The sequence below is a fragment of the Falco rusticolus genome, chromosome 6, assembly GCF_015220075.1.
Source record: "Falco rusticolus isolate bFalRus1 chromosome 6, bFalRus1.pri, whole genome shotgun sequence".
Classification (NCBI taxonomy): Eukaryota; Metazoa; Chordata; class Aves; order Falconiformes; family Falconidae; genus Falco; species Falco rusticolus.
In genome coordinates this window covers 45,029,923-45,056,539 of record NC_051192.1, presented here as the reverse complement: position 1 = coordinate 45,056,539, position 26,617 = coordinate 45,029,923, and the positions used below count along the sequence as shown (strand labels likewise).

The following is a 26,617-nucleotide window of genomic DNA, read 5'->3' as shown; positions in this document are numbered from 1 at the left end:
TGTTTTCAGCCATGGGCTTCCACTCCTGAGAGCAAAAGAAGCCAAATACTCTTGGATAGAGGTGTTATAGCACATCCCTAGCCGTTGCTAACAATGTATGGGACATAAAAATAAAGGACAGTTTATTGCTTCAAAGAGAAAAACTGAGCACTTGAAAAAATAAAACCCATTCAACTTCTCTGGAGTTCAAACATCACTGCTACGGTATGTTTTACGGCGGGTTTTTTTGCTGAGATATGTAGAATGTAAGCTATCAGTGAGAGATTCATGTCACCAAATCACCTGCTAATTCTGTCAGCAAAGCTCTGTAACAGCATTTGCTCTGTATTTCCTCAGAATCAACATTTCAAAGCAGAAATAGGGTAAAGTAATATTACCTAGCAGTATGGTTTTTTTTCTTTTAAAAAGAAGGGCTGTATTATTTTAACATTACATTGTGGAAAAATTATTAATAGATAATCCTATTAATTTTACAGGGATTAGTTATTCATTGATTAAAGTAAGGACCCAGTCATGCTCATCATGAAAATTTGTCAGTTACTTCTTAAGTTTAGATGAAGTCCTTTCAGCTTTATCAAGGGTGTTTTTATGTGGTTTGGATACCACAGATAAAATAAGTACCCATCTGCATTCAGCATACAATTCTGGTTTGTGCTTTTATTTTTTATATAAAAGTATATTTTGTGTTATTTTATCATGAACAATGAACAGCAAGTTAAGAATACTAGATGGGGAGTAGTGCGTTGAACTGCTTGAGAAAATAAGTTGTGTCTGCATGAAAAAAGAATTTCCACTGCTAAAATAACATGCTGGAAATTTTTGGAGTGTGGGTCCCACACAGTGAAGTTGGAGATATCTTTATAATTCATCAATGTTCAACATCTATTGTGGACTGAGAAACCATTTTTGTATATCACCCAAAATACAACCTGCTAACCATGTAGTCTCTGAGCACACATAGCATCTACACTTGACTTGAAGCTGCTGTAATGTTGTTAAGCATAGTCAAATTACATAATATGAATGAATTTAACTCATGTCTTATTTCTAAAACTGATAAAACTGATATATAGTATGAGTGGAAGAAAAATGTCTGTTCAAGGTACTTGCCCTAAAATCCTTACCGTGGTAAATATATTTCAGAACACAGGCATTCAGTGGATCAGTCTCTCAAAAATAGTTCACCGAAATATTTTTAAAAGAATACAAACTAATTTTCATCCAAACTAGAACAGTGAATACTGGAGGATAAAATTTTGAATGGAAAGGGTAACTTTTACATCTGTTTCCAAATGATTTATTGATGGATACTATGTGTCAGGATGCAGACTAGATTAGAAAAGACATTCTAGCAGTTTTTGATATCTGAAGACTGAAATGTGAGGATTTTTGATGGGCTGCATTTTGGAGCACAAGCTGTTATTTAGGTAGGATTCTAAATAATACTCATTCTGTTATTTGGAATACTGAAATATACTGTAGGGATTGCTGGTAAAAGTATAGATGTGGTCCTCGGTGTGTAGTCGTGTCAGGCGTGTGCTTTCTGGGTGGTGCAGATTTTGCAGACTGAAGTTCATACTGCAGCATTGGAGCTCTACTGGTTAATGAGTCGTGACCCTATGATGGTGGAAGGCAAGGACAAGTATTTTTCTCCTTCAGTAGCATATGCAGGCTTTCAATGTTGTGTTAATGAATGTTCTTGTGATTTGATCTACTCATATTCAATCTTTCTCTGAAAAGCAGAAACATAGGCATACACAGGAGTTGCTGCTCTATTAGACCAAAGTGTTGATATGTCGGCTATAGTATTTTGCCTCCAACAACCTTTTAAATCCTATGTGAAACTACCTCTAACTCTGAAGAAAAGTCTTAATATTCTTAATATTATGGTTGAACAGTTTTTCATCTTTCTGTCACTCAACCTGTAATTTTTAGTTATTGAAATGAACAGTATGTTTTATTTCACTTTTAAAAATTTGTTAGTGTATATTCTAGACAAATATTTCTCTTTCAGTGGAAAAAAAATCAGGACTCGGTGTCACTGTGGAGTTGAGTTAGATAATTTTAGTAGTAATTATGTATGTTATTCTTTGTTAATATTGGCTAATTATAAATATTTAGAAGTTCCTCTCAAAAATGGTTTATATTCCTGCTTGTTTTTTGGCATAGAAATGTGGGGGGGGAAAAAAAATGAAGTGGGCATCCTCATAAAAGCTGTGAAAAGCAAAATACTTCATGATCTTAAGAAGGGTCTAATTCTTCTTTTGCAAACATTGAATCTTTAGATAAAACAAAATTATTTAAGGACAACATAGTACAAGACAGATAATAGAAAATAAATAAGTCATATAATGGGTATAAGTAATCCATGGTGTATTTGTTTGATTCATCATGACCAATATGAATGTGTGGTGGATTAATATACCTTTAGCAATTTGCATACTTAATGCTTTGATTTGTTCTCTTGGAGTGCACTTTTAAATGAATCTGAGGGCTAGCTGCTGCTGAACAAGGTAGTCTCTCTCTTCACTCTGGCCACGTACTCCTGCAGCTTCTGAGCTGGCTCAAGAGCTGCATCAGCACAATATTTACCTTTCAGAAAACAACTAAGGCTTTTTGCTAATGTTAGTCTCCGGACTGGAAGCATGGAAGGACAGGAGGAGGGATACCACCACTTTTGTCAACAGTTCACTGCTAAATCACTTGAGCTGTATTGCAAAACTATCCTTTATAAAAGTATATCCTGACAAGTATGTAAGATTGACTTTCCAGACTGTCTTTCAGGAAGTTGAATTCCCTGAATACTGAGACAGGGATGTTCTTCCTCTGTGCCTTGTTTCAAGGGAGTATTCTCCCTTGACCATTTCAGGTCAGAAGTGCCCAGCAACTCACTGTGCATGCTGAAATAATGCTGAAGCTGCTGGGAGTGAGGCATGCCCAGGCTTTAACAGTCTGCATTGCTCTTGAACTTTGGCACCTAACAAGCAGGTTGCAAACCAATCTTTTGGACTGAACTTAAAAGTCAGGGGCTGTAGTTATAAACATAAATCAAATATACCCAAGATTATTCCCAGGCAGCTGGACCAATGGCCCTGGAATAGCTTGCATCTGTGCCAGTAGTTTCCATGAAGCAGTGGACGGATATAAACTAAATAATAGGAATGGTCCTGTAATTTTTTAATGTCTCAAAGAAGCTCAGTTTGGCGTAGTGCTGTTTGGCACATGCCAAATTTATTCCAGGTGATATGGCAACAGTTAATAGTACAATTGCAGAGAGTCTGCAGGTATGTCATATTTTCACTAGAGCAGAAGCAGCCTGGAGTTTCATCTACCTGTAGTTTACTAAAGGCAGTACTTCCCTGAGAAGATGTTTTCAGCATCTTCATTGTCACCTCTTCATGGCTCGCCACCTCTGATGAGGGGGGCTGACACTAATCTCTGTATGCTGACCACTTTGTAGGGGCTTCAGGCTTCCTCGTGCCATTTGCAAGGTCGCCACTTTGGTTCTGGGCTGTAATGTGTTACCAGCCTAATGATGCCAGGACTATTGGTACTCGGGGGAGGAGAATCAGTAGAGGGTCTACACTGCTGATCTTTTTTATTTCCTTTGAAAAGGCCTTTCTAAGCATATCTATCCTATCTGAAGAAATGTGGTAGAATCATGCAATATTACTACCTGAATTAATGTGTTACACAGTCCAGAGATAGTAACTTGGTATACAAAGCAATATAACCATATTAGTGTTACACTGCCCGTGAGACTGGGGTTAATCACTCAGAGCATGACACCACGCTAGCAGCAGTCTTTCTTCACATTCCAGAGCTGAGACATGTAAAGATGGCTTGGGAGTTATATGTATCAATTGTCTTTGCATAGTACAGATCTGCCCCTTTTCTCTGTTATGTTGCGCAAGTGATGCATTGCTGAGGTTTTGATTATGGCAAGATCTCAATTGGGGATTGTTAGGAATAACCCTAATCCTTAGTTACACAGTAAAAAGTTGAATTTCTTGATATTTCTCCAGGCAAAAAACCACCACTATCATGCAGAAAAAAAACCCCAAACCCACACCAAAACATAAAAAAACCAACCCACCCCCCAAAAAAACAACTTAAAAAAATTGAATTAATTTACCACAGGTGTAAGAAACCTGTGATTGCAGCTTTTAAAGGTTTTTCAGCTGTAACCTCACTTCCTTGGAAAAATGACAACTAGTTATTTTGAATCTGGTTTTCCTATAGTATCAAATCAAATATCAATATTCTTATATTAGGTGTTTCTAATGCCAGTGGTTGCTGTTCTTTCTTTCAACTTTTCTAATTCATTACTAATAGCTAATAACTTCTGTGGCTTGTACATCATTGTGCTAAATGAGTATGGGGAACTATGTATTTCACACACCCTTAGGAAAAGGAAACCTACTGCTCTGGTGGGTTTCTGAACTTACAGGAGATCTTGTATTGCAAAAGAACCATTGCATTACATTATTGACTGCTCTGTTTCAGGAAGACCTCCATCTTGTTGCACAAAACAATGAAAATGGTGGAAGAACAAATAAAGATAGGGGAATGCTGAAATAATAAATAACTTTGACCTTTTCTTTTTTTTTTTTTTTTTCTTTTCTGTTGGCATTCAGTTACTTCCTTTGATCTTCCCGGCCTTAAACAAGCTAATATCTGCCAAGAAAGCACAACTGTTACTGAATCACTAAGGTCCTATTTGTTCCGCTTGACAGATGACAATGCGTTTTTGTCTTTCTACACTAGCATAGAAGTGACTTTGAAAGCCTTCACCAACCAGAAACTTACTTTTTTCCTACCTTGCTTTTTTTTTTTTTTTGCGTGGGTTTTGTTGCTCATCTCCTTGAGACTGTGTACTGCAGATGATATGACATCATTTTCTGTTTGACACTGGTTAGACCGCATTGAAGTTGTATGATTCTGTTGTTGCTCGTGATTGTTCTGGTAATAACTGAAGTCTTCAGCAGCTGTAACGTATATTGATGCTTCGATTACGTTATGGCTAGTTTGTGAGTGTCCTTTGCAATTGCCTTCTTTGAAACTTTTTTTTTTTTAAACAATTGCTGTTAGGGTTAATTCTATAGTTCTGTATAAGTTTCTTGTATTTGCAGTTGTTGAATTGTTTGATAGCTTGATCAAAAGATTTCATATTTAGGGATTAGAAAACAGACTTCAGTTTTATTTAAACAATGCAACCTCATAATGGAAGCAGGAGATACATTATCAGCTCTATTTGAATTTTGTGAAGAAATTGAGAAACTCCTGAAGGGTGCTATTTTCAGTCACTAGTATAAGCTTAGATATTTGAATCTGGGCTGTTAAATAAACATTCTTTGTTCTAAGTATACATTGTAATTAGCACAACAAGAACCTAATTTCTGATGGTGATCTTGGGTACCCCTGAGCATAAATAACAACTATTACAGAACTAAGTGTTTCACATTGCTTTTTGGTTCAGATTCCATTGGCCATGCTTGTAGGCTTGTTAAGTCAGTTCTAAAACTGGACTTCTTCTCTGGAGTAAGGAATATATGTTGTATCACAGAAACAGAATTTTGGAAGCTGGCAAGTTATTCCCAAAGAATGAGATATAAACTCTGTGGCTCTTGATTTTTGGAATTCTTTGATGGCTGGAGATGATGATGTGTGTGAAGATCAGAGACTTGGGCCCTGATCCAGCAAAGCACTTAAACTCATTTTTAACTGAGCTCGTCATGATCAGTTCCACTGAAGACAGTGACTGATTCATATTACCATAGAAGATATAGCACAGTCTTATTTAGGACTATATATTTAATACAGTCTCTTACTTTTTTAAATAAATAGTGTAAATGTATCAGAAAATGTATTATAAGTATTCATTTCAATATCTTCCTGGTTTTGTATGTCTTTACTATAATGATTATGGAAGAAGCTGCTAATTAGTTCAAAAATGCATCTTCTAATATAGATACATTTCTGCTACTTAAATGGAATCGTATCTTCTGAGGGAATATCTTACCGAGACTTATCTTCTAGAAGGGCTGAATTTTTGTTAAATTGAGAAATATTTTGTTAATTTCTGATTGAGAATTTAAAAAAGTACACCAGAACAGAAAGCACAGATCCCAGTTACAAAGGCCTGATGAATTATTGACTCGCAACATCTTTCTCTACGCCTATGTACTTTTTATGTCTGGAATATTGAATTTTCTGTTTCACTTGGGGTATGCACAGGATAACTGCAGCCTTGCTGGACATGATAATTTTAAATGAACATTTGCTGTCTGACTATGCTTTTCCAGACTATGTGCCAGATGGATGACCAATGGCAGCAATGAGCCACTTGGATGTGGCTGTAGTTGTTGCTGGACCAGTGGTGGCAACAACAAGCCAGCTCTTGACATCAGGGGGAGAATACAGAAAAATGTATAGCAATGCTGATTAGTTCAACAACTGATGAATGCCTTATGGACTTTTCCTTTTGGACTGGAGGTTTGCGAGAACAGGCTCTGAGGTAAATCAACATACCTTCCTTGTGTGACACTGGCAACAGTCCAATGGCTCTGTAACAATCTGTAATTGGATAGAGAGAAGCTGAGGTACATCAGAGGACTTGATGTGCTCACTGCAAATCGTTCACAGGTACATGTAGCCATACTTGCAATAGCAGAGAAGATTGATTGACCGTGATTGGTGGAATAATTAAAGCAAATCCAGTTCTCTGAAGATGTCAGAAAATGAGTCTGGTGGACAAGAATGGGATGCTGAAGCACCAAGACTTTTCCAAACCGTTTGGGTGAAGGCTTATCTTGGCCTTATGATCACGATAAGTGTAACTTCTTGAGATGACAGGGCTAGCCTCATGACAAGGACCCTGCAACTGGAGGATCAGCTTCGAAGAAGGAAATGTGAAGTGTTAAAACCAACATAGCATATTTGAATACTATTACTGGAGAGAAATAGAATGAAGAAACTAGGTCATGCTGTAAGATTGATTACACGCTGTTGTCTGGTTTGGGGATGGGTTTTACCTGCTAAACACTTTGACACTGTGGTCACTTTACTGTACATGTCCACGCATCGTATGTATGTATGAAACTAGATCCATGGAATGACACTTCAGAATGAGTCTTTTGATGAAGACAGTAATCTCCATCAAAAGATGCAGCTGTTTTTGCTTTGTAGAACCCACAAAAAATGGCTGAAGATGGCTAACTACTTACCACCTCAGTCTTGGTGGGTGTTTAAACATGTGTGTGCCATTTACTACTGAAAACAGATAGGTCCATTACTGAGGCAATGGACAGCAAAGTTATTTTGGAGAAGGACTGGAGCAGTTTATGGAAATGCTGAGAAGGTACAGTGATGCCAGTAATTCCCCCCCTCCCCCTTCAAACTCAGATAATGGCAAGGAACTAAGACACTAATATGCTGATCAGGCCAATGAGAAGATGAATTGAGGGGGAGACTGAATTTGCCCACGGAGCTTCCTTAATTCCTATGTAATTTAGGGAAAGTAGCAGGCCAATTAAAAAAGGCAGATGTCTTGATTAAAAAGCAGCAGAAGGGTCAAAACTGTGAAATGGGCTCTTGAAATCAGGCATCTGCGGGGAATGGGGAAATAGCCCATCATCAAAGTAACTGATATCTTCTAAGTATTTTGTTGCAGGTCTGTGTATTAATGCACAGAATCATAGCATAAATTGGAAGGGATGTGAAGATGTCGTCTAGTCCAAACCTCTGCTCAGAGAAGGTATTTTTAGATCAGGCTGCCCAGGGGCTTGTCCAATTGTGTCTTGAACTGAAAAGCTGAGCATCATCCTCAAAGGATGCCTCTGGGCTTGCTCCTTGCAATGGGAGACCCAGAAAGGAGTAAGGGTAACAGGAAGTCTCACAGTGACAGGCCTAACTGAGGCCTCTTTAATTACATAGATTATAAAAAGGCCAAGCCCTTGTGTTTCTCTTTAGTTCTTCATCTGTTAGCAAATGTGTCTTTTAGAAAACTAGAGCTGGACCCTAGGTATGTGTTGCAATGTAACTTGAAACTAGAGCAAGAGATATGGAAACAGTAGTCTTAAAATGCAGTGTTTGAGAGGAGAGACCTGAGAGACTTTACTTGAGGAGAATGTCATTGTGCATGTTTTGCATACCCCTGGATGTGCTTGCACAAGGCCACTTGCGTGCACATGTTTAAACCTCTCGCTAAACATGTAAAAAGTCTGAGAGGCTCTCGTGCGTGGTTCCAGTACACAGTCAAGCATTTGGCAATAAATAAGTCTTGAGAAAAAATACTGTGAGCAAGGCAAATTAATTATGAAATATGAATGATTAGCAAGTGGGGCTGACATCTGCTAGCTGCTGAAACAATGGAAGACCCTGGGGGAAGAGGTGAGGGCAAAGGCAAGGGGAAGAAAAACGTTTGTGTTTCATATGGTCTGTCATGCCTCCATGTCAAAAAAAGATTTTTTTTTTTTTATTAATCCTGATATCTGGAAGATGTTTTTCGCACATAGATTCCTGTATTAATAACATTCAAATAGGTTGTACCTCTGTCGAACAACACAGACCGATCTTTCAAGTGATCTGAGGAACGGTGTTACACTATGCCTTATACTAAAGGTACTTCGTAAATTTAAAGATTTATTCTTCTATAGGGATGGCATACTGGGGTGTGTGCCAGTTAGCCTGAAATGACCCCAGGGTACTTCAAGGTTAAACTAAATAAAGAATTTACAAATGTGGAATACAAGTATCATGGTTAAAAATTTATAATGGTATCTGAGAGGCTTCTTCATGTTGTCTTCTAGTTAAGAGACACACTTAACTCATGCCTAAAGTGTCAGTTCTTATGCAAAGCTTAACCTGTCAGGTTGGGGAAGCAGGTTTGCTTTTATGAACATTCTTTTTTAGGGGTTTCCTAAGAGTTCTTTCAGATTCAAATCTCTCCTGCTACCCATGCCTTTCCCACATCTCTGCCCCAAGACATCAGACTCCTAGACTTAAGGACCTTGTTTCAGTCCTTGTTTTCTCACACTGTCCTCTGAGAACTAGAAATAAGTTGTATTTCATTTGTCTTACCAGGCTGGGCAATGCTGAAATTTTATGCGTAGCTTTCATATCTCATAAAAAAAATATGCCAGTTTTGTTAATATCATTGCATAAATAGGATTAAGCATGTGGCTCATTTCTGACTCTCTTTGGGAGCCCAGACACGGTAATATTTGATCGTTTTGAAGATGCCTCACCCTTAAGTCAATCTCAATAGATTCAAAGCTGTCTTCTAAAGACTTCAGAAGTTTTCTTGCTCAGCTGCTTCCAGAATGCTAAGTCTGGTGATTGGTCACTCCATTCTGTTTGTCTTTGATATAAACACAACAAATGAAAGTGAACGTGGAATACTAAGCTCCAGCTTTCCATTTCAGAGCTCTTTTCTGTTTATAGATGAAGCTAGATCCATGAGAAATTATCTGTTAAGATTTGTGTTTGTGATTAAGCAGGGAACGTTACTTAATGTTAAATCATGCTACTGTTGCTTTTCTTCCAGTAAACATCTTTGTTCACAAGTGGTTAACGTTTTGTGTAGGAAAGCAGAGAAAAGTCTTTTTTTCCTTCTGTTTTTCTGCCTCTGTGAAAACATCTGCTAACTCTCTTTGAAACATTAGTATTTGCTAATATCTTTTGAGTTTGTCCAGAGTACTCAGGTATTTTGGCCAATTTATGTATGTAATTTATTCTGTGTGAGTTGAGCACAATTATTTAGTCTTATCCTTTCCCATCTTTCTTAGGTACCAAAAGCTGAGAAATGGATAAGCTAGTTATATTACAGCATGTCTTTTACTCTGTTAGGAAAGGGTGTGTTTCTATATGTTGTTGTCTAATGCCGTATTGAAAAGGCAGATGGTGCCCCATTTTGGTGTCAGGAAATTCAGCCTGTACATCTGGGGATTGAAATTTAGTACTATAACTGACACAATAATCTGCATTTAAGCCCAGACCCTTATTCTTCCCAGAAGAGTTATGAAAGGGGAAAACTTTATGTATCTGTACTCGTCTGGATGTCAGCATGTCTTTCACTTTTGGGAAGTTTTGTGCCCAGTCTAATCAGGACTAGGATCTGAGAAGGGAAAGAGTAGCCTCAGTCAGGAGACAGCTTTTAGAAATATTTATTCTTAAAATCTTTCAATTTTTCAAGGGCTGAAAAGTTGGCCAAATGTGGATGGGGTTTCAGAGATATAGCAAAAGGCAATTTTGTGACACACAATTTCAGCTCTCTGCCAGATTCAAAGTTCCTGCTCCAATACTCTCATTTGCTACAGCAAAAAGGGTTTCTCATTTCAAAAAATGGTTTCTAGAAATCTTTAAGGAGGGAAAAGCAAAAATTTTCTTTCCAATTATCTCAGATACTTCCAAATTATCCTCTTTGAGCTCATCACTGACAAGAGAATTTTCCATCTGAATGGCTAAAATCTTCTAGTATCATAAATGGCTGTAAAGAGTCTTAAAATTTAAAGCATCAGAATACTTTACCAAAAAGCTATGCTGGCATCCCAACCTAATTTTTCTCTTGGTTACACAGTTAGTTTAAAAATATGCAATAGATCTTTTCATACAAAGTATGGATAAAACTTAATATATATTTAAATGTTGTAAATTAATAAACATATGTACAGAATAATAGTATTCCACAGTTCCCTGTTTGGAATAAGATCTATTTTGAGCAAATGTTCTCAAGTTCTCTACTTACATTTGACATGAGAAAACAGAAACTCCCCTTTTACCAGTAAAACCAACTTAAACCACAAATTTTAAATTAAAAATCTTGAGTCCAGGCTTTTGGTGTCATGGTTCATTTCGGTAAGTTATTTGGGGGTGGGGGGAAAGGTATGCATCTTTGCATCAAATTATAAACATTAAATGTTAAAAACTTCTGCTAACAGGGTGGAGCACTTATCTGTACTAAAAGCCTAAGGAATTTTTGGACATACCTCTTGCTTTGCCTAGTGGTATCAAGGGCTTTCATTTTTATTTTTATTTTTTTCAGAGAAGATTTATAAAGTAGTGGGGTAGATGGTGCTGTTCTCCAGCTGTCTATCTTGAGGAGTTTCCTTACTGGACTAAACACAACATAATTTCTCTGTAATGTTACAGTGGAATCTTGGAAAAACATAATGTTCCTCCTGTTATGTGCAATAGATTCTTCTTTAATTGCAGCAGCTAAAAAAAGCTTCTATCTTTATAGCTGTGGAACCAAAGCGATGAAGTTTATGGTCTCTCACTGTCAGCAGGTTTATAGAAAATTTATAGTATGTGTTCTAAGTTCTGAGTTTACCATTTTGTGTTGGAATACTTACTAAAACTAGTGCTGAGAAAAGCCCATTACAGGATTAGGAATTTTTCCGTCTTTAAAGATTCCTATAATATGAATAGCCTTTGTGCAGTGATTTTACTTTCATCTCCTTTTCCCTCGAACTGCTATTTTATCTTGTCCAGAATCAAGAATCTGTTCAGACTGTTTCTTCCTCCTTTTTTCCTTTTTTTTTTTCTTTTCTTTCTCCAGTCCCTATAAACTGCACTTATTTTATTACCATTCCCTGACTGGCTTTCAGAACTTCTAGTTAACAGAAAGTTGCTCATGGCACTGGAAATCCTCAAACCTTCTTTTGGTTATTTCATTAAGTTAGAGTATTTTTTATTTTGAATTTCATTATCTATCCTTTTCCTTTTTCTGTTTCTGAGTCCGTTTTGCTGCTGCCACATTATCTGCAGTCAGTGGAAGGATGCTACTTCTCTCTCTCTCTCTTTTTTTTCTTAAGCTATCTTCTAGTTTTGAAGTGAAAATATGTTCATATTTTCTGCTATGATAAGAATCCTAAACTTGTTTCAGTACCCTCCTGTTTGTAGCTGGTAAGGGTGTTGGACTGATGGTCTACTTGAGCCAAACTGCACAATGTATGACTCTGCTAGCTTAATCTGATCACTCTAGTTTGTAAAAAAAACCCCAAACACCCAACAACAAACAAACAAACCCAAACAAATAACCAAATCAGAAATATAAAAAGTAGAAGCAAACTGTTCAACACGAAATGAGCAAAATTTGCATTTAGAAACATATCTAAATATTCTTCTGCTGTAGATGAGGCTAATTTAACCACAGAGCCACAGAACTAGAACTATGATTTAGTTTTAATGTTACTGCATTTGGTATTTTATTAGTGTAATTTAGAGTAAATTCCTCACTCTGGAAAATCTGAGTCAGGCACTGGAACCTCTGGCATATCTTGGAAAGGAAAATAGAAAGATTGCCATTTTAAAAAGGGGACCACAGGATTTAATCAGCCACTTCCATTCATTTAATTCATTAATTTCTTATTTCCATGAGTAATATAATGTCTGAATCCTTGCTGTTTCAGGAACTCCTCTCTCATCTCAGTCTCACTAAAAATCATTGTGCATGGAGAAGCAATTTCTGCTTTGACCTTGCTTGCCAATGTCTGTAGTGCTCCCCAGTCTAGGTGGTCTGTCTCCTCCTGTTACCTCAGTATTCATTAATTTTTATTCTCTCTTTCCTTCCTGTTTCTTCCCTTTTTTAACATATGCATACATAACCATGTATGCATAAATCTGGATGGATCAAAGTTAGCATTAATTTTATTTGTATATTCCCAAACTTCAGAAATATAGCAAAAAAGCAATATATACCTGATATAAATTTAGCTAATCTTCAGATTTTGTAGAACCTGTTTCCCTCTACTTTTTACGGGTGTCTGAGGAAGATCAGGATAGATGACTTTCTCCTGTAGTATGTGCTCAGTAATTCCAAAATAATATTAAGCCTTCATTAAGGTGAGATAAATACATAGGGCAGCTTGGTTGCACTTGAATACACATTAGTGGAGAAATTACCAAATCTGAAAAGGTAAATTTCCCATTGACTAAGTATTTTTTGAACACTTTTTGTTTAACACTGGAAATGAAGATTCTGCAGCCAATTCATGTTTTTATTTACTCTGTCATTACTATGTGTGTTTTTTGTGTGTGTTTTTTAAAATGAACAGTGAATGAGGCAAGCAGTTCTGTATGAGATCTACATATTTTTGAAGGCATACATGAAATGGGGTTTAGGAAAGTCAAATTTTTGCATAGACTTTGTGTCCATTGGTAAAAAGTACCAAATACTATTGCTACATCCTATTCACACTTCCATACTATGCTCATAACATGTAAAACTTGGCATCTAATAGATTAGAGTGATTAAACTGGGTGGTGGAGTAATTCCTGGCCTTTAAGCACAAATATAAGGTTTTAGAAACTTAGGTCTCATTTCTCTGGGGGGTGAGCCCACACACAGACACATCTAATGCCATCTCTAAAGCAGGATGAATTAACAGCATGCATTAATTTGGAGCAAGCAGGATAGTCATCACCATGCAGGAAAGAAAAATAAACCTCCTGATAATTTGTTGCATTTCATAGCTTTTTTTTATACCTAAAATTCCCACATATAGTATGCAGAATCAAAAATTGATTTTTTGCAGTATACACAAATGAAAAAATTCAACTTCTTCATGGGATTTGGCTTGACTGACTCCCCCACCTCGCCCTTGCCCTTTCTTGCTCTCTTGCTCTTCTTCCACAGAAGAAGCCAGCCAAACATTACAGGATGCTATATCACAGGGATTCCCAGCCAGCCCCCAAGATCTTGTTGGTGGCATTCCGATTTTTTCTTCTGAGATGTGTACCAGGCTGTGTGCTGCAGGGATACCGCAGCTAGCTATTGCTGAGCTCTTTCAGGGGGCAGGACTCTAACTTTCCACACTGGCCTGTGGAAAGCTGCTCACAGGATCCCTAGTTTAAGTGGTACAGAGCAAAGTGATGGTGCTTTTATTTAACCCTACAGTGTGTTTTAATGCTGTTTGCGTATAGTGGAAACTAAATATTTGCCTCCCTGAAAACACACAACTCTCCCCAAAAAGGTTGCACAGGATGTACTCAAAAGTCAACTCTCTGTGTGCGCACTTATCTCTTCAGTCTTCTGCATAGCTATTATGCTGGAGCATTTTATTGCATGTCAATATAACAGTTCTGACATGGCATACATGTTGGATAGTGCTTTAAATAAAAATGTAAAGTCCATTTTGTAGCACTTTATAGAAGTGGGTACTTCTTTACTCACTTCACATTATTTACATTAATTCTTAGATTATGCATCTTAATAGAAATTAATCCTTTCCCTATGTATTACCAAAGCACTAAATGAATTCGGGAACAGTGACTTAAACTCATAACTGCCACTCACTTCAGTCTGTGTAGCCCAGCAGACTGGCTGCTGAGAGCTATGCTTGCTTGCTGTTTTGTGAGTCTCTGCATCTGCAGATTCGCCCACTCTATGCAAACATGCACACACTCTTTTTTTCTCTCATACTGTCTGGCATATTTTCAGAATAGCTCTTCGAAGACTTTCTGAACCACTGGGTATGATTGTCTGATTATTATTTTTTTAACTGGGAACATGTTTAGTCCAGCGTTATTTAAGTGAGCTTATCTCTGATCAAAGTCTACAATCTGAAATTTGAACAGGGTAGGGAGGGTGGCTGGGTGGGTGAGGAAATCTATCAAGTACATGTTTATGTGTGTGCTGCTGTCTTAGCTGTGTGCCTGTGGAGAGGTACAAATGTATATTGGTTCAGAATAATCTTGCAAATGTAAATAACTTTGGCTGTTTTAGTAGAAGTTCTGAAAACATGGTCTTATTACTGAAAGAAGACAATTTTTAATAAACTTTTCTTGCACCTATCAGTGACCTGCATAATCAGTTTTTTGGTTTCTTGGTTTTTTTGAAGGTTGAGCTGAATAACTGTGTTGTTTAAGTATAGCATAGACATTGCTAGTATTCAAAGCACTAACTGGAGCCCATATATTAGTGCATTTAGAGTTGGCTTTAACCTATTTTAATGACTGAACCACAGACCACAGCAGTAAAGCTGGAGAGCTTGAAACAGTTTCTGGAGGTTTTCATTTAGCTGGTTCAGGAGAACTGGTTTGTGCAAAGTTAAAATTATATGGAATGAGATTGCAAGATGAAGCATGCATGCCACACCTTTTCATTATGTTCTCTCTCTTCCTTCCTCCCCCCCCCCCCAAATATAACTCTGAGACGTATTTCAGGGTTTTTTTAAGTCAATCCCATTTGATTATTTTAGGTTGTTTGATTTTCTACTCTGATTTCAAAATTCAAGTTTGAGCTTTTGTTTAGAGGACTAGGAAAAATAATTTCCTGTATTCAACTAATGTGTCATGCAATCAAATAATTTTTTCCTAACTTTTAGGATCTTTCTGTGGCAAAGACTGACTGATGCTTTGTGTAATCATTTTACAGTCTAAAAAGAAGCAGACACATTTCTAGGCTAATCTAAAGATTTTTCTCACTTTTTAATGTTACTATTACACTCCAGTAACTTCATGTTGCTATTACTGATGAAAGTGTATTATAAACCTTTTCTTCCACATAAATACAATATATCCTTTAATTTTATTAGTTTTATTGACTGAGTCTTGTTATATACACACACGCAAGCAGACACATGTGCTTGCACACACACATTCTGCTTTGCCCTATCTCCGTTACAGCATAGTCCTACCCAGGGTCATTACGATGTACACGTTACATATTTCTAGCAAACATGAAAATGAATCAAACAGGAGGAGAGATAAGCTCTGATAGATGGGAGCCTGCCGAGGAAATAAAAGGCAGTAATCTGCCTGACCACTGGACTGCTCTTCCTGGTTGTATTTAAGTGTCCTTTCCCGTTAGTTGCTGCGGAGTGCTGGCTACTCTGAAGTGAAAAATTAAATGACTAGTAAGAATGAAGCAACGTTTAGAGGGACAATTATTTGGTATAACTCCAAAACGAATTGTTCCTGAAGTGATGTTTAAACGAACATCGGCACAAGGCAAGAGCTCCTGGCTCATGGCCAGCACCTTGTAATGGATATTAGTGCGGATGAGGAGTTCCTAAAAGTTAAAGAGAGGGAGGGAGGGGGAGGGAGAGAATATGCGTTTTCAGTGCTCACTCTGCATTTGTTTGTATCCTCCTCCTCCCAGAGATTAGAGGAATACCTGTGTAGTGCTGCTTTATTATGATTTCTACTGAGCCTCAGAATAGGTTCTGATATTTTTTTTCAGGTGGACTGTCAGCTGCCGATCTCGCTGTTGACAGTAAAAGCAGGTATGTTCCTTGCTCACTGCCATTAGCACTGACCATGACCCTTCACACCAAAACCTCTGGAGTTACCCTGCTGCACCAGATTCAAGGCACTGAACTGGAGACACTGAGCAGACCTCAGCTGAAGATTCCCTTGGAAAGATCGCTCAGCGACATGTTTGTGGAGAGCAGCAAGGCAGGAGTTTTCAACTACCCAGAAGGAGCCACTTACGATTTTGGTACTACGGCTCCCGTGTACAGCTCTACTACTCTCAGTTATGCCCCTACTTCTGAATCTTTTGGGTCCAGCAGTCTGGCAGGATTTCACTCGCTGAACAATGTCCCACCAAACCCAGTGGTGTTCTTGCAAACGGCGCCCCAGCTCTCACCCTTCATCCATCATCACAGCCAACAGGTACCCTATTACCTTGAAAACGAACAGGGGAGCTTTGGGATGAGGGAAACTGCTCCTCCAGCCTTCTACAGGTAAATGCTACAGATAATTTTTCTTCTTTCTTTAAGCAGATATACCGAGAAAATTAGAATGTGGGAATTTTTATGCCTTAATATTTTCTTTTTGCTTAAAGGACCATGTGATTAACTTGAATTATCCATGATACCTAGACTATAAAAAATACTGTAGAAGAAAGCAAAACTAATTCACAGCTCACTGTGACTGTAAATGGTACATTTTGAAAACTACATAAATGAGAAACAAATTGGATGAGTATAAATATTTCTTGGGAAAGCATAAGATCATAATTGATTAAAGAATGGCAAACAACCTCCCTGTTGCAATATATTAGAATTACTGTCTGAAGTACACTAAACAGACTTCCACCATCACACATTTCTGAGTGTAAGTGGCTGGTTGTTCAGCTTTTAGCTGGTATTTTTTTCCCTCTGCCTTCCTTTACAGTGTGAGAAGTGGCTTATGTAAGAAGTAGTTCAGAAGCACAATATCCTTCCTAATCAAACTGTTAGAGTTCACTCAGTGACAGTATATCAGCCGTAACCACCTTCATGCGCTATCCTAAGAGCTGTGTACATATTCACCTGCATTCTTCGTTGGAAAGTCATATGTATTAGGCATAAATCTGGCATGCTGCATTTCAAAAGATAAGATTTATTGATTTTTTTAATGTGTTTGTCCCTCAATAGAAGGGTGGTGGTGTTTTTTTTTTCTGGAATAGAAAGATAAAAGTATCTTTAAAGGGGGAGGGGAACGATTTTCCTTGGTTTAAATGTGTATTGTCAGTTGTGAAAACATTTACATAATTTTTGAAGTTGTAGAAATTGATAGAACTGCAGCTTCCAAACACACCAACAACCGCACTGTTAATGCTTGTACAGTGTTAATAGCATAGTTTTGCGTCAGCTTATTATACTGGGCTTCAATGAATCGAAGTGAACAATTAAATGCATTTTTTGTTTTCCTAAAGTCTGTTTGTATCTGTTAATTTGAGAGATACAAGTGAGTTTGCTAGAAATGGAACAACTCTGAAAAAATAAAAGCAAGTTATTTTTTACCCGTTGAGGGCCGGACTCTGCCAATTTTATTTGCACAATATAATAAGTTACTGTGAATAGCAGTGTAACTCACCTTGACTAAGAATTTGGTAGCAGAATCTGGCCCAAAAAAACAGATGCTGATTGGAGTTTTTGTAAATGATTAATCAGTTTTAGGGAGCAAGTGGAGTAAAGGCTGGTGAAATGATAGATAACGGTTATGTCAGGCTGTTCAATACGGTGATCTGTTAACTGAGTCGGTTCAAACAAAATGCATTTTAGTGCAACCAAATACAATACCTGTAGGAAGAGTGAGTACATGTCAGAGCATAAAGCTCTTGAATGATTACCAGTACTTGACGGCAAAACTGCATTTTATGCTAGATTAAAGGGTCTTTTCTATGTGACTGTCCAGTGCAAACCTATGGTGAAAAGTGTGCAACTGACCTTAGCTATGTAAACATTGGAGTAGTGAGTTTGTGAAGTTAAAATACAGAGGCAGAAAATGTACTGTTGTTGGGGTACTTTTACTTGAAGGAATCAGAACCAAGAATCCCCTGGAAATAGAAGCTGGACTGTGGAAATAATGTCCTTTTATGTTTAAACTGTGAATGGAGGTGAGGCACTTCTAAATGAAATTAACATACTTTTTTTAGTTTAAATGCTGCAGCAAACATGTAAAGCCAGTGCTGGATTCCCCATTTCCTGACATTTTTAATGAAGAAATCTGATGAAGGTGTTTCCCTTGCAGATGTATTTTAGCCATATGCTATTCATGAGGCTTTATGCAGCAGTAATTAGGTGAATTTATGGTCTTGGATATGCAGGTGGTTTATCTGCATACAGTGTTATACAAATGATTTAATGATCCCTTCCAACAATAATTCTGTAAAGCTTATCTTATGTGGTAATGAGTAATGTGTATCAAAGTGCTTTCTATGATTATCTTTTGTTAACAGGCATGGTACTGTTGGAATTAAATTGATAAAAGCTTTGCTTTTTTTTTCTTTTCATTTTTGCAAGATTTTATTTACAAATTTATCACCCTCACAACATTAAATATTAGGTCTTTGTTCTTGTGTTTTGGCAAAAGTCCAATCACCAATAGTCTGTTAAAAATAATTTGTATATGTGTTCAGTGTCTGGGAAATATTTAAATACCTAATCATGGGGCTTAAGAACAAGTTCTTTAAGATATAGTAATGCATGAATTTCCAATTTGCTTTACTCATTAGGCTAATCTCATTGGGTTCAGTTGGGTTTGGGGAGAAAAGACAGCATGGGGCAGTGAAATCTGGCAATGAATAAATTGATGCTGTAGATTGGAAGATGTTTAACTGCCAAAATGGTGAGTTTCTGGAACGACCTACCAGTAGGAGTGGTAAAGGCAAAAATTCTCAAACCAAAAGCCCTAACAAAATTTAAAATGGATCATGATCAGTTTGTGATATGGCTGCCTATTTCTGTAATAAGTAATGTAACCTCAGACCCAGAAGGACTCCTCTGTAATTCTCATTTACCTTTCTGTGTAACAGAATTGTGATTTTGGCTTGTAGGACAGAAACAATTGCATTGCATCATCCTGTTATACTCTGGATTTGAGATGCAGATGCTGCATTCAGTGATTAAAGTGGCTAGGACAATAAATTATCATTGCAGGCTGGAGCTGAAGTTATATTCTGTTAATACTTGGATAAAATGTTAAAAATCTTCAGTCACAAAACTCAAAACATAATGTATGTGATAAGGAAAACTTTTAATGTCACTTGATTTTATTAATAATTATTCAAAATCACTCTGACTATCGACAAGTGTAGTTACATGTGTATTAACTCTGAAGTTAGATTTTATTTCTTTCAAATAGTGTTTCCTTTTCCAAAAGGCTTTGTCTCTTATTGCAAGATAATGACAGGTTTCTATATCTAGCTGAAGAACATAATGATATATAAAGGGAAAAAAAAAGATTTTGTAAAAACCACAAAAAATATACCAATCTCTTCCTTCTTGGAGTCTCTAAATCACGGACATCAGAATTTGAGAAAAAAAGAAGGGGCTTAATTAATTCAAATTCTGCTGTCTTTAACATGACTCCTTTTATGTCTGACCTTGTGGCTGTTTTTATAGGGAGCCAAGCTAAAATGCCTTTCCCTTATCTTAAAATGCCTGTATCTTCCAGTAAAAGGGAGAAGACATAGTGTTAGTTATGTTTTTAAGCCTCTTCAAATCTCACATTTTATTTTCTCAATCATTTTTTATAATAGGATTTTTTTTATTAAATGCTGACTAGTTGTTGATTATCGTTACAGGAAATCTTGTGCTCATGGGTATTACAGTAAATTAATTGAAAGATTGCCTTTGCCCTTAACTATTAAATTCAAGTTCTAGTAATTTCTGGTTATTTCCTTGTCCTTTTCGGCAGATGTTTTTTCATTCAGGGAAAAACCAAGATGCCTTTCAGTAGCTAATTTACCTTGGTAAATTCTTACAAGCAATAGCAAAGATGAATCCTTTTTGTTCTGCCAGTGTGTGATGTTCCTGTGCCATCCCACTGAGTCTACATTTCCTCACATCTGAAGTAAAATCCTGCCTGTACTTCCAGCTCTCTGTAGATTGTGTTTAGTGCTGCTTCCAAATCTGGCCAAAAAACCCATAAAAATGGACTGCACCTACCAGCTACCTGATGAGGGTTGGCTGTCAGTCTGTAGTGAGTGACAGGCAGGGTAAATCAGTGTACAAACAGAAATACCAGGTGAAAAACTTATTCACTGCTCCCTCACTTTTAGTAGTTAGTTTGTGAGTATCTTCTAGTACCCTAAGATCTAGGTTTAGATTAATAAAGTATTTGTTTAGTTATAGTCCCAATTATCATACTGAAATTAAATCTGAGTGATTTAAACCTGTTGTTCCAATCAATATAGTCACAGCTTTAATTTTTAATGATTGCTAAAATTGAGAAAGATTACCAGTGTAGACTGATCCCTCTTCTGCTGTGTTTCATAAATCCATCAGTCCAAAAAAGTTACTTAAACTAACACATATTTTTACATTGCCTGATTCATTATGAATCTTTCTAGTTGTTCCTAAACAAGGAGGATTTTTCCAGGTTTTCAGATTAAAAGAATGTTACAATGAATGCAAAATTCAAAGATAATTTTTTTTCCTTCTGTAGTGTGAGGTATTCCATAACATGGAGTACTATGTAAAGTAGTGTTTTGCCTGCTTATGAGTTTTGGTTGGGTTTTTTGGCTTTTTTTGTTTTTAAAAAAATATTTTTCTCTAAAGCATCAATCTGTTCTGAGTCCCCTCTTGAACAGTTTGAGTGTTCAGGCAGTTTCTTGAACACTTAGAGTGTTCCTGTTTTCAAAGCTTGTACTGATATCGCTGACAATTTTACAGCAATAGAAGACTACAATTAGAAAGGCAGGAAAACATGGAGTTATCCTATCTCATGGAAATGTTGTAAAGATAAACCCGTTAAATGTTCTGAGATATACATTACTATTATGAGGGACTTGTATAAACCAGTGTTGCTGTGTCTGCAGCTCTTAGACACTGTGCTGGTGCGGATCCTGCTGCAAGTTTGCTTGCACCATAAAGTCACCAGCCCATATTGTTGAAGAGAAACACTTGTTGTCTGCCTCCTTGTGTCCCTGAATAAGACTGGGCAGTGGTGAAGAGTCGTAAAGGAGCTGTTATGGTTCCTCATCACCCTCCTTTTACCAATACAAAGATGGATCTCACCTGCTCCCTCTGAGCTTCCTTTTCAAAGTTTCCTTCTTATTGAAGAAAACTGTCTTAACTTCTCTAGCAGATGTATTTTTTGCATAAACCAGAGACCCAGGAAGTGCTCCATATGCCTAGTCCTTTCCATGTGGATTTAAAACTTGTGGCTAAAAAATAAGGTTGTTCAGGAAGCCCATGTGGATGGGGTTCATCTGTTTTAAAGGTAGACACCTAGGTCTTTATGCAGTTTTCCACTCCTTAGGCATCTGGTGCCATTTGAGAGGCCATAAGGTCAGAGGGGTCTAGCTAGCAAATATGACACAGGACTTATTGTGTAGATATATTCTTTTCGGAGTAGGAGGTGGGTGTCAGTGAGGGTCATCACCTGGAACACCTCAAATGACATGTGGCATAGACAACAGCATCAGACCTTCACACAGACTACCTCTTAGTCTGTGGAGACACAGAGAGAAAGAGGCACTGTGAACACACACATTGGCTCTTTCTAAGGTACCTGATTAAAACAGACCAGGTGCATTAGGCTCTAAAGGAGCAAGGTTCTCTTTCTGTGCTGTAAAATATGGCTAAGGTGGCTGATTCTGGTACAGATATCTACTGGGTGAATATGGATGCCCAGTGATGACCAAAGTACATGAAATTAATCCCACCCATACAACTCCTGTTTCTAAAGAGTCAAAACGGTCAACATCTGTAATCTCCCTTCAGACAGACACTGCAGTATGTCCCTTGAGAGGAAGACAGGGAATTGACTCTGTGTCATTGGCCTTGATCATTCTTACTCTGAGGCTAGTGAAACAACAAACACTGCTGGCCATATCTACTCTGATAGGGAAAGCATTAGTTGCTGGCACCAGTTCCTCCAGCAATTGCAAAGTGAACATCGAATGCCAGCATTTTTTATTAAACCAACAAGAAAGGCTGACCAGATCTAAGGCATAGCTCCAAACAAACACAGAGGAGAACAGTCCTGCAACTGAACTGCATCCACCTCTTCTAACAAATAAAGATTTTGGTTATTTTGTTTATTTGATATAATAAATCAACGACACGCTGAAACTAATCATGAGCTCCCTGGTCTGTCTGCAGGGAGTTTTCTGTTATCTATTCAAGCATCAGAACTGAGATTAGAGCAGAGATGCTGTCCTTCAACATCCTCATTTAAAGTGCTGCTTTTATTGCATTAATTGTAGGGGCTGTTTGTAAAATTTGCCGTGCAGAGGGAAGTCACATTCGAGGTTGTACACTAGCCCTATGCATTTGGATGGCCTTTCCAGTGAACTGCAAAGGTCATTTACCACAGCTTACTAGGAACCCTGATCAATGGGATGCTGGGCAAGGCACGGTATTTCTGCTTTTCTGCCAAGCTCAGATTCCAGTTGCTGGGAGGGTTCTTACATCATCTGACTCAAGTTATTTCTTCTTCTGGTGCAAGACTATGAACATGTGAGATATTGCTTGCCAGATTTAACCTACCACATACTTAGGTGATACCTGTTAGAAACAAGAAGATCATAAATCTGCAGGATAATCTTCCCTGACAATATATTGGTAACACTATTGGGTTCAGGAATGATCTGGGCATTTTATTTTAACCTTTTACTAGAAGAAGGAAATACGGTCCTTGGAAAACCCAGAGCTTATATATAACTGTTCTAAACTTAAGCCCTATTTAATAGGTGTACATAACAATTGCAGTGGTCTTCCAGCCATCGCAGTGACAGTCTTAACTAGTAACACAACAGCCAGCATCTATATAAATAAGAAAAGATGCCTCCATTTTCCTCTCTGGGAACTATTAGTAAAAGTAAAAAATAACGCTAAAAGTTGAAAGTCAGAAGTAACTAAAAGGACTTCTTAAACAAGCAGTTGGTGACTAACCATGTCAACATGCATGTAGCCACTTCACATCCCGTGGGTGGAATTTCAGTCTACAATGACTGTTCAAGAGTGCAGCCCATTTAGAATCAGACAACATGGGTGGAATATGTTTTTCTCTGTTTCCATGTGCTGCTATCTCACAATGCTGCCAAATGTCAAAACCTACCTCCCCAGGACCCAGGCATCATCATCTTTGTAGAGTAACTGTTGAAAGCTACGGGAGAGAGCCTTCTCTCCCTTTGAGGGTGATACAGCAGTGAGCATCTAGGCAGCACTGGACTGCATTTAATGCCCATGCATTTCACTTCCCATCCATAAGCTATGTAAGTGGTGTATTTCTCCATCTTGATCATCATATCTAAATAAGGAAACTGCTTTTAACTGATTTTCCAGGGAAAACCTGTATTTTTCCTTTTAAGATTTTTTCAGTGTCTCATCAATCTGTTGTGCAAATGTACAGATTGCTACTTCCAGTCTTTCCTCCCTCTTATTACTCACTGTCATGCTGAAACACTGCTTTGATCACTGCAGGCTACTTCAGTACTGATTTGTGTTGCTAAGGTATGACTATGGAAGACTTTGTAGGATGCCACAAAGGGGCTGTCAAAGCTAGCTAGAAAGGGGAAGGAAAACTTGCTGCAGCACGGAAGAAATCTCAGCTCGTGTTAAATAAAAATAATTAGGAAAATGCTGTGCAGAAAACAGCAGCTGCAGAATAAGATGTAGCATCAAATTTAGGCCCAAGTCTTAAATCCAAGACTGGGAAACTCATAATATGCTTTCCAGATAACCTCTACTGCAGTTTTTACATATAGCCCTGTTAAAATTGGAATCTATAACACCTACTTTTTTCTTTCTATTTACCTTTTTATTTTTTTTTCACTTTAAGTGTAGTTCAGGTTTGTGAGACAAAATCTATTAATTCATAAATCTATGAAAAATATTCCATTTTTTTAAACTTTTTTCTTCAAATTTATCTGTAAGCAGATGGAAACTTGGAAGGTGCTAAATCTAAAAATCGACATTTAATTTTAATGTTGAAGACAAGTACTATAAAATCTGATACTTGGCAAAAATAAGTCACATAATACCTTGTCATCTGTGTTTTTAGTTTATAAAGCTGGTAAACATTCTTAAAATATTATTTTTTTTTTGCTGAGCTATCTTGATCAAGCAATATCTAGTTATTATTCAGTAACTTGTGTCAGCTGGTGTCTAAAGAAAATTAATTCAAATAAGTGTTCCCTGCTTTGGCAATTAGTTACAACTTGAACTTGACAGTAAGATCCCTGTTTCAAATTACCTATCACAGAATCCTTGTATCCAGGAAACTGTAGCAGTGGCAAAGAATACTATGGCTGAGAGTGTGTGCCAAATCTAGATAACTTTGGGGAGCTAATACGTCAAAGAACAGCTTTGTCTGTTTGCTTCCATTCTGCATTAAAATGATACTCTCTTTTTGGCCACATTGTTAAACACAAGCAAGGATAAAGTGTATGTTACCAACGCATGAGCCACTGTAGGTCATGTATTACCCTGCAATAGTTTTGCCTATTTGGATTATTTAGAACTTGTGGGTTGAAAAGTATTTATAGTTTTGTCTTGCCAGCTATGAGAAATATAATCCTAATTTTCACCTACAAGGGTATCAATAAGAGATAAACCATGCAAATCCTGGAAATGGTGAATCAGCAAAATATTAAATATCTAAGAGCATTCTAACTAGGTTTATGGCAAAAGGTGGTGAGGTAGAAACCCCTATAAAATAAAATATGTGGAAGTTTTATGTGGCAACAATATTGAAATTATTACAATTGTAAGAGGCATGCATTAAGAATATCTGCCAGGCATATTCCAGTTTAAGGAGTCAAACATTGCTAAAACTGATTGCATGCAAATGAGTTAAGTTACTATTACCACTACTTCTTGATCCAAGTAATAAAAAAACAAAACAAAGTGGAAATCTGATTCTGCAGAGAAATTCTTAAACACCCTGGAGCAAAACTCACCTTTCTTTTACAGATGGTTCTAGTAACACTGCTTATTATTAAGTCTGCCTAGGTACTTTTCTTTTTTGGTTACGTTGTCCAGCTTTGGCGCATATCTTCAGTATTAGATGATTGTCTCAGGTAATTTTTTTTTTTAACATTTTGACAAAAAAGGGCTTGATTTTCTAATAATCATGAAGGGAAAAGAAAATTTTGCAATACTCATGCAAAAAGCCCCCAACTTTTTCATTGGACAGCCTAGACACTTCGTATTACAGATACAGCTTTGATATTTGGTAATGTGGGGATACTGTCAAATCAAGGTTATTTTTTTTCATTTTTCCCCAGAAAGCTTACTCAATTTAAAGCTACAAACACTTGAAACATCTCACTGTTTACAGTGGGGAATTTTTTTTTTTTCATTTGATAACTAAATTATATGAAATTTCATGTCATGCGTGCTCCATCCTCTCTCAATGATTATATATTGACTGGATTATAAAAGTATCCCTCTCTGACAAAGCGTAAGGTCGCTTTATTGTACAGTTGCATGGATTTTGGACAGGAGTTTCTCTGCAATTATTACTGTGGGCTGAGGCAAGTTACTGAGAGATGAGAATCACAAAGTAAGTCTGGAGGGGCCTCTGATGGTTATCTGGTCAACATCCTGCTCAAAGCAGGGCTAACTCCAAAGTTGTATCAGGTTGCTCAGGTCCTTATCCAGCTGAGTTTTGTAGATAGCCAGGAATGGAGACCTCACATCCTCACAGGACAATCTGTTACAGTGCTGAACCACTCTAACTGTGAAAAACTTTTTCCTAATGAATAGTCACAATATTCTTTGCTCAAAGTTGTGTCAGATGTCTCTCATCCTTTCACTGTGTGCCTCCAAGAAGAGTCTGGATCTGTCTTCTTTAAAGTCTCCCATCATATAGTTGAAGACAGCAATAAAATCCTGCCTTAGCCTTCTTCTCAGAAGACTAAATTCAGCTCTCTCAGCACCTCCTCATACGTAATTCTTTCCAGCCCCCTCCTCATCTTGGTGGCTGTCCACTGGACTTGTTCCAGTTTTTCAAAGACTGTTTTCAGCTTGGAAGCCCCAAACTGGAAGCAGTCTTGCAAGTGCCAAGGAGAGGGGAACTCTTCTCTCAGCCTCCTGTCTGTGTTTATACAAGTACAATCCAGGATGTGCTTGTCTTTCCTTGCTGCCAGGGCATGCTGCTGACTCATGTTCAACTTGTCCACCAGCACCTCCAGGTCATTCTCTGCAGAGCTGCTTTCCAGCCCCTTCTG

At 37.5% G+C, this 26,617-nt stretch overlaps 1 protein-coding gene across 2 annotated transcripts in view; it reads left to right on the top strand.

Annotated features, from left to right (window-relative positions):
• Nucleotides 1–16,064: 16,064 nt before the first annotated feature.
• ESR1 (estrogen receptor 1) overlaps nucleotides 16,065–26,617 on the top strand; it is a 118,583-nt gene continuing 108,030 nt past the window's right edge. The window contains exon 1 of one of the 2 annotated variants that reach the window (XM_037391926.1): nucleotides 16,065–16,691. In XM_037391926.1, coding sequence (XP_037247823.1) covers nucleotides 16,264–16,691 — 428 coding nt within the window. In that variant the 5' untranslated portion in view covers nucleotides 16,065–16,263. The remainder of the gene's footprint in view (nucleotides 16,692–26,617) is intronic. The other variant, XM_037391925.1, reaches the window with a different exon arrangement.